The sequence below is a fragment of the Austrofundulus limnaeus genome, unplaced genomic scaffold (genome assembly GCF_001266775.1).
Source record: "Austrofundulus limnaeus strain Quisiro unplaced genomic scaffold, Austrofundulus_limnaeus-1.0 Scaffold96, whole genome shotgun sequence".
NCBI lineage: Eukaryota > Metazoa > Chordata > Actinopteri > Cyprinodontiformes > Rivulidae > Austrofundulus > Austrofundulus limnaeus.
Window position 1 is genome coordinate 1,143,424 of NW_013952498.1, and position 9,279 is coordinate 1,152,702.

At 38.2% G+C, this 9,279-nt stretch overlaps 1 protein-coding gene across 1 annotated transcript in view; it reads right to left on the reverse strand.

The window, feature by feature from the left end:
* Nucleotides 1-9,279, reverse strand: part of LOC106520701 (ankyrin repeat and fibronectin type-III domain-containing protein 1) — a 43,698-nt gene that overhangs the window by 7,471 nt on the left and 26,948 nt on the right. Inside the window, exons 10-13 of the mRNA XM_014012920.1 lie at nucleotides 7,205-7,304; nucleotides 6,732-6,861; nucleotides 5,966-6,085; nucleotides 5,656-5,762 (exon numbers count right to left, since the gene is read on the reverse strand). Of these exons, the coding sequence (XP_013868374.1) occupies nucleotides 5,656-5,762; nucleotides 5,966-6,085; nucleotides 6,732-6,861; nucleotides 7,205-7,304 (457 nt within the window). The remainder of the gene's footprint in view (nucleotides 1-5,655; nucleotides 5,763-5,965; nucleotides 6,086-6,731; nucleotides 6,862-7,204; nucleotides 7,305-9,279) is intronic.

The following is a 9,279-nucleotide window of genomic DNA, read 5'->3' on the forward strand; positions in this document are numbered from 1 at the left end:
AGGAGAGATGAAACGTTTCACTAAAGAAGAACCCATCCAGAGGACCTACTTATTTTTTCTTTTTGAATTTCTTTAAAAGTTCAGTTTTATTTTAAGAAAACTTTCTATTCCTTTATTGATGTGCAAAAGACTAAAATAATTATGTTGACACCATCTTTGATACATATTTGATTTTAATGATAAAAAATAATTAAGTGTGTTTTTAAAAGCTGTGCTTGGACTTTGCATAAAGAAAATATCTCTGTTGTCACAGAATTCCTTTTTAGGTTTTAATTCAAATCATAACATTGTAAGAAAATTAGTTTTCTTTTACTGAAATCATGTCTTAATCATGCAAAAACCACATGAATGTTGAATTGATTAAAATGTGAAAGAGAATAGACCATACAACCACTCCAGTACTGGTWCTGAAAGGTGATTTCATGCTTCAAGCCTGAGCATCAGCAGTGTTCAGCACGTTTTATCATTTTGTCTTCRGAAAATTATAAAATGCTGTTGTGCTTTTAGAATCAGTAAGTAAATGACCAATACATTTCTTCAACAATATTGATACATTTTGGTATGATTTAACGTTTTCATTTCCATGACAAAAATAATATTTGTTTTTTAAAATCTACACATTTACTTCTGTATGTGGTTTAATTTTCTGGGCCCTTTAATTTTAGCTGGACATTACAGAAACCCCCTCTCCATAGCTGATTTTTCCAGTGGTCTGAAGGAGACGATTATGGAGGCAAAACCTCGAAAACGACCCAGCTGCACAGAACTGGAGTTAAACACCTTCCTGCAAATTCCCTCGTTCACACACCAGGACGTAAACCCAACAGATGTTTGGGAGAGTCTGGATGATATTAGTCTGGACCATTTCCTTCTGAAGGTAAAAACTTTATTTACTGCGGTTGGAAAAACATTTGAGATTAGAGTGTTTGGTGGAGGGAAATGAAAATTCTTAACATTACGGTATTTCTATGTTGTTGCTCGAGCTAACTATAACTTTTAAACCTGTTTGAGTAAATGTGCAACCAGGTGCAATGTTCTTCTTTTATTTAAAGAGTTTTGCTTGTTACAGTAAGCAAATGTAGAAACATTTTTAAAAGAGTCAATGTCTAACGTACTCAACTTCAAGTTCATTGATTTATACTAAAAAAATTATACTTTGTCTTTAATTTCACAAGAGGTTAACTGTTTTTTGCACCATTTTATATGAAAATAAAGCTCTTTCAATCAACGAGATAACCAAACAGACAGCTACAGTTTTTGGAGATGGCATCTTCCGCCTTCATGCCTTTTCACTCTCACCATCTTGTGTGTGGAGCTGGAATCTGCTGGGTGAGAAGATCCACGCTCAGGTGTCTGCAGCACCCACCAACAACATCCAACTCTTAGAAACAACAGTCCAAGTCTGTGTTGTTGTGGCAGAGCAGGAGAAAGAGAAGGTGGAGGAGGAGGAAGTAACATCTAAGAATGATCTAAGGTCCACTGAGCTGCTGCTGAACGAGTCGGGAAAGGAGCTACGAGAACGAGAGAAGCAGGAAGAGTCCTGTCAACAAAAAAAGCCCTGAGGGGTAACCTGTGGGGGTTTTGTGATCTTGCAGCCTTGATGAAATGCCAGAAGAACCAGAAGAAAAGGACAAAGACAAAAGGCTTCGCAGAAGAATCATTAACTGGCTGGTTGATAAAATCCATGAAGATCTCCAAAACCCACTGGAGAGAGCAACAGCAAGGGGACGAGGTTTGCAGATGAAAGAAAATCAACAATGTTTAAACACCTAAATATTAATTATGGCATGTTTGTTAGCAAAATATCTCATGAACCAACAAAAAAGATTTTAATGAAACTTTCAGAAATCACTGGATGTACAGCTAAACAAGTGAAGGACTTTGGAGTTGAATCAAGATGGCCAAAGTCAATTAACAAAACATGACTAACCCAGTTTATTTTTCAGCTACTAAGCTAACATTTAGTTTGATAGTAGCTGAAACACAAACTGACTTTGCAGGATTAAGTTAGCAAATTATCTCATGGATGACTGAATGAATTTTTTTGAAACTCCAAAATTAATCACACACTGAACATCTGCATTTGACTTCTTTTTGAAGTCAAGATGTCTGCCACATGCTGTTGAAGCTTTGTAGGTGGAATTCTTTCCCATTCTTGCTTGATGCACAACTTCAGTTGCTCAACAGTCCAGGGTCTTCATTGTTGTATTTTGTGCTTCATAATGCGCCACACATTTCCAACTGGAGGACACAACGTTCATGATTTCCAAACACCATTTGAAAAAGTGGACTCGTCAGACACTTTTCCATTTTGCGTCAGTCCATCACAGATGAGTTTGGGCCCAGAGAAGCCGGCAGTGTTTCTGGGTGTTATCTGGCTTTGTCTTTGCATGGTAGAGTTTTAACTTCCACTTGTAGATGTAGAGACAAACTGTTACAGAATGATGTTGGTTTTTTATGCCTGAGGGGTTAAATGYTACGGGCATTCAATGCTGGTTTTCGGCCTTGCCGCTTACTTGCAGAAATTTGTCCAAATTCTCTGAATCTCGATGATATTGTGGACTGTAGATGATGAAATCCCTAAATTCCGTGCAATTGTGAAACGTTGTTCTTAAATTGTCGGACTATTTGCTCACACAGTTGTTCACAAAGTGGCGAACCTCACCCTATCCTTGCTAGTGAATGACTGAGCCTTTCGTGCTCCCTTTATACCAAATCATGAAACTCCTCTATTTGCAATTTACCTGTTTACCTGTGGGATGCACCAAACAGGTGTATTTTGAGCATTCCTCAACTTTCCCAGTCTTTGGTTGCCTCTGTCCCAGCTTTTATGGAAGGTGTTGCAGGCATTAAATTCAAAATAAGTGAATATTTGAAAAAAAAGGTTGTAAGTTTGAACATTAAATATCTTGTTTTTGTAGTGCTGCTTTGCGCTGCAGGTGCTGTCATTCTCAYGGCCAACAGTCTGCCTGAACCCCCTCAAGTGTGTGATTACAGAATTTTTGTGAAAATTACAGATTTTTGTAGCTAACCTTTTGTGGACCTGAGAGCGGACATCGCCAGGCCTCTGACTGAGCTGCTGCAGTCGTCCCCAGACCCCTAGGCCGGGTCCTTCGAAGAATGCAGGCCCTGAGGTTGGACGCAGCCTTCATGAGGCATTTCAGGGACTTTTCTAACATTAATAATTGGTCAGAATCAAGTACTTTCTTCCAAGAAGACAAAAATCCCCATGTTGTGATGTTTAAACTGTATAAGAAGTGTAAAGTCTGTGTAAATTTTGGAAAGTTTAAATAGTTCAAAAGTTAACATCATCACACTAAGTTGAACATTCTACTGTTAAATCTTCAAAATAATACAACTTAAACAGGGAATGTGTCAAAACTAGTGCTGGGCACGTTAACACGTTATTATCACGCAACAACTGGCTACAGCCTGGATCTCCATGCCACAGATCGAGTGCCTTCCCCCGGTCAAAGGACAGCGAGCTGGGCCAATCGCTTGAGATCTGCATCCCGAGGGAGGAGCCAAACCAACTGCACCTGAATGCATCAGGCATACAAATGATTAATGAAAGCCTTCCAACCTACTATGAGGTATAGAAGGGACAGTCTGCACACAGTGTATGGGACTGATAACCTCTAATAACGACCATTTAATGCACTGACAACATTCAATTGGAAGCAGGTGCATGGGGAAATGACTTCAGTCAGAACTAACCAATAGAGCARGGGTGTCAAACTCATTTTCACCAAGGGCCATTTGGTTGTGGACTTTATGGTGGCCCTCGAAGGGCCAGTTGTAGTTAAATTTGACGTTATATGTTTAACTTTGACTAAACAATGTTTTAACACATACTCTTTTAAAMACTGGCCAGAACTAAGTGTACGACTGACTAAATTTGAAATAAATAATACAGAAATTCTATTAAAAGTAAAACTAATAGAGTTTTACTCACTGATGAGTTTTTAGTSAGTAACTGCCATCTTGAATTCTGAATTCTCCCACTTTCTGACATCCCATGGATAATCAACATGCATTATGGGAGATGTAGTTTATGGTCAATGCTGACTTTAAAGCAGCTCATTTTGAGTCATTAATACTGTGCTATCCAACTAAATTGGCCAGTTACTTAAAGCCAACAGCTCAGGGGCAGGATAATTATTATCTTTCACCTTTGAAATGTGTCTATTTTGTTGCATTTAATCATAAAGTTAAAGTTTACCATTGAGATAAGAAGCAATTTTCATATTGAGTAAAAAAATAAATAAATTGAGTTTGACACATGTGCAATAGTAGCCTGGCCCTTCCCTTCCTACGCAGCTCCGCTCAATTCTAGTTTCCCTTCACTGCTACGTCTGGGATTTCTCTCCCATTGAGATGGATTTCGCTGGCAGATTTTTAGCCGGGCCAATCAGAGAACAGAACGTCAATTTTCTGCGCAGAGTCTGCTTGTAGTTTATTTTACCTGGGCCAATCAGCAAACAGAAGGCAGAGTTTTGAATGACGTCGATGTTCTGTGCAGTGTCTGCTAGTTAGTTTAGCGTACGGCAGTGGAGGAAGTGAATGAAGCCAGTCTGTGTTGATAAGGCTTCCAAATTAAAATAAATTTATCTGACAAAGCAGCAGCTCTCATTTACAGTCGTCTCATTCGGCTCGATATATTTCTCCTCTCAGTAGGGTTGTTTACAGCACACGCGATTTCCGGTTAGCTTCTTAGCTTAGCCTCCATCACAGCGACATATGTCGTGGCCAACTGATCCAATCATTTTAAACTTCAGCAGAGGCCACGCCTCCTTCAAGAATCACTTCACTATGCATCACGTCCAGACCCTTGTATGAAGCAAAGTGAAGGACGAGGGTCTGGTTTTAACCAGGCTAGTGCAATAGAGACACRTCTTATATAGCTCCTCCTTAAGCCCCTCCCTGGATGTTCATGTTCTCTGAATTAAAAAAAAACAAACTTTTTTTTGAGTTCAACCAAAAACTTAAGAGCATCAACCAAAAGTCTGAGATACAACCAAAGATTTCTGACATGCGAAAGAAAAGATTCTGTTTTGCAAAAAAGTTCTTGATTAAATAATTTTTTATGAAATAGCTTTTTTCTTTGGTTGAAATTTAATTTTTTTGGTAGAAAAACCTTTTTTTAATTAAAAAATATTTTTTGATTGAAACTGCTTTTTCATTTGATTGAACAATAAAAACACAAAATAACCTCCATGCATACCCAGCTCCAGTGCTCATCCTACAAATGCATGTTCCTTACAAATGTGACGCCCTTTAAAAAAACAGGTTTTCTTACAGTATAAGATTTACAGCCAAGAAGCATTGTTACAACAAAGAAATAATCTACCAAACACTAAATTCCTTACTTTTTGTGCTAAGTTTTTACTGTAAAAAAAAGTACTGAATCAAAAATCATGACCAAAATGAAAGAACAATAACCAAACAGAAAAGTGGGCTGTTCAAGGCAAGGTTCAATCTTTGGTACCTTTAATTAAATGAGTCAGACCAGACTGTAAGCAGTAATGAGTTGGAGGTCTGTCCTTCACACAGAACACAAGTTAAAGCCTTTTGATCATATTTGTTTGCTTGTTTTGGGGCGTTAAAAAAGTTTAACAGAGACTAAGAGGAGATAAGAAAATATTTTTTTCTCACATGGAAAGAATGGAGATTTCTTTCAGAGTCACAAGGAGTACGTTGCCTTGCCGGTCCTTCAGTGGTTCGTAGTAAACCTGCCCCAGGTCCATCGTTCCTAGAGAAGACTGACAGCAGATAAAAAAAGAACAGGTGTAACAATAAGAAAAGAAAGAGACAACAAATGAGGAATTGTTGTGAAACAGGTTCTATATGTGCTGGTGGGCTAACTGAGGAAGTAGGGAAATCAGAAATGTAAAGAGGTAATCAAAACAGCAATTAACCCATATGTATGTTTCTTACTTAGAGGATAAGCTGCTTATTGTCCTACCTGCAGCTGGGAAACAGCTCTCAAGATGTTGTGCCTGTTCTGGAGGAGGGAGGAGGGTGAGGAGTGAGCTGAGGAGAGGGCCTGCTGGAGCCAGGGCACCTGCTGCCATGCACAGGACAACTGAAAGAGAAGGAGTTAACAATGTTAGTAGAACTACAACCCAGTTCTGAAAAACTTACGATGAGGTGTAAAATGTAAATAAAACAGAATGCATTTGTAAAGGAGATGTTCAGATTGGAAGCTCGAATCATGAGCAGAAAAGTTCTCAGCTGAGTGTTAAAATCAGCTCATTACAGCGAACCTGTGGTTCAATATTTTTTAAAATAACAAAGTTTCTGTTTTGTGTCATCTTTAATATTCCCTCAGTAATAAATCTGTTTGTTGATTAATCCTGCAGTCGCCCACTGCTGCAAGTCTGCCTGCCGGGCTCGGTCCCGGCTCGGATACTACCTCTGCTGGTGGCTCAGGGGCGCATCAGAGACAGGCTCATTTTACTCGCCCATCCACCTTYGTGCTTTTTCTGAATGCTCAGAGGAGGACAGAACATGTGTCAGTCCCGGACTGAGCTGTCTTATGAAGGAGGCTTAAGTTGTTGCCAGGTTACACACATGGAAAGGAGATCAATGCAGAAAAGTTTATACAGGTTTTAAAACTCCCATTCAGATGTCTTTTTCCAGGGAAGGCCTTGCATATTACAGCCAGATGAGGCTAAATCACATCACTCATTTCTGCATTCACACAGATAAAGTGTCTATAATCAGCTTACCTTGGCAAACCAAAGAAAGTCCTGGGTGATGGAGGTGCAGCAGCACTGGATCTCCACCAGTGGGATCTGATCTTCAGCTGTCACCAGGATGTTTTCCTTGTGGTARAATATGGTCGCCAAGTACACACCCCTGATGAAATCAAAATAAAACACATCAAATGGTCTCATCAGATGAGAATATCCATTTTCAAAAAGACAGCACAACATAAAATATCATCCTGTTCGAACCCTAATTTAATTAGTACCTATCTGTAAGCATGGTTTTGTTAAAAGTTTGTCACTTGCATCGACTGTGATTTAAAACATCAACTTGTCCAAAACTAATTTTGAGGCTCCAGCAGCTCTGAAGTGACTCATGTTCTCTTTTTAACAACATGAGTTTGGACTTGCACCATGCAAGTTGCATCACATTTTACAAATTTCCCTTGATCCCTTCAAGGCATGGTGGGAATGGTAAGACAGATGAGTGCTACCTTTGTAGAAGGCGAACAAACTTGGTGGCGGACTGGAAGAGGTGTTTGATGCCCCGGGACATAGAAAGACGCTTGCCGGGACTCTGTGTCTTGAAAGTCTCTGTGGAAATGAAGAAAGGAGGATCATTCCAGATGAAAATCCTTTTATCTGCCAAAACATATTGGCTGGGAAGGCAACACGCGTTTGAGTGAGTGACAGGGGTGTTGTGTGCAGCTGAGTAAAGTCAGAACATGATTATGAATATCCAACGTTACTTTATTATACAAATCCTAACAGATGTGTTTTTTTATATATTTGCATGTACTGTCTGCAAACATTAGATTGCTCTAAGAAAAATGTTAGCAACTGTGTATTTACAAGAACAGAATCTCGGGTCTCTTTATTAATCTCATTATTAATGCATTATAAGCTAAACACCAACACAATTAGAAGTAATAAATTAATAATCGTTGAAGTTGACTGATAAGGTTTATTCAATAGTGAATTCCAGCCACATGTTTTAGAAATCAGGGAAGTCAGTGGCAGATTTATGAGTGATTTGTTTATTTTTAAACCATAAATATAACAAGTTAATTCTAATACACATTATAATCTAGTAGATTTTGAATAAAGAAATGGCAGAGGATTCCTTAAATTAGTATAGCTTGCCATATTCAATGCCAGCAAATAAAACTAAGACCATCTTTTGTTAAGAAGAATTAGAGACATATAAAACTCATGAACTCATGAGACTGTATGTGTTAGAATTCAGAGTTGTATGTTGTGACTCTTAGATAATACCACACTAAGTTTTAGCTCAGTCTCTATAAAACTGATTACTTTATAACCATTTCTGTGTTGACAAATCTCAACTATCTGTGTTGGCCATCATGAAATGGTGTGACTTGAGAATTTGTAGACATATATTAATTATATTCTGAGAGTTTTATTATAATCTGTCCAGTGCTTCACAAGATATTTTGCTAACAGACAAAAAAGGGTCGACTCCAACAGTTTATTGCAAAGCTTTAAAAACAGATTGTGTGCTCACTGACTGCGCTCAGATTTCATGTTGGGAATGACTATGAGCCACTACCACACCCAATTTCAGTTCAATATCTGTGAAACTGGCCGAGTTATAGTCATTAATGTTTGCTAAAGACTTCTTGACTTTGGCAGCCATCTTGAATGGAGTTGACTCCAGAATTTAATTAGTTGTTGATGGACATTTATTGATTAGTTTTAATTCAAATGCATTCAACGGTTCATCAGCTATTTTGCTATTATCACCTTGGTTGACAGGCAACAACAAACACATACTGTAAGTTGTACATTTATTTTGATTTATTTATCTGGCCGGTTGCTCCGGTACAGCATGTCTGCATGGAATGAGTGCAACGTGATGGACCAAGAACTAACCAAATTATTGATCAAGTAACTTTATTAGTGATATGGCCCGGAAACAATGTTAGTGTCAAGTCACTGTGGAGTCATCCAGGACATGGAAAACATACATGTCAACCCCTTCAGACGTTTACCTGTCTAATGTGCCTCAAAAATCTGTATTAATCACACACGGGGCAGCAAAATCAGAAGGTAATGTGAACGGAAGAACTTTTTTCTAGCAACAGAGTGGGTTGAAAATGGATATTTGATGTTTATTGTCTTGTTTTACTGTCCTAGAGGTTCTGACATGTTAAAAAAATAATTTGAAACTGAGTTTTGAAAAAAATCTGTAAAACATGAAAAAATCCGTTGAGATTGCTCTATATGTCCGTATACCTGCAAAATGACGGAAAATCCGTGTATATTATGGACAATCCGTCCAACTTTGATATGAATGGGGAAATTAAAAGAAAAAAAAGACAAAGCAACTGAACTTCTGTTCTGTAGCTGAAGATGTGTGGAGCTACAAGATTTAAACTACACAAGGTTGGTATCAATAGTCCAAATACTAGGATTTATTCGCTCATCCCCATGTCACTAAAGTAAAAATCAGATTAAAGAGTAACTTCCCCCAAAATTAACTTTTTTTAGCTGATAAACTGTCTAGAATGTGTCTAAAATGTTATATAGTACTGTTTCTGTGCTAATT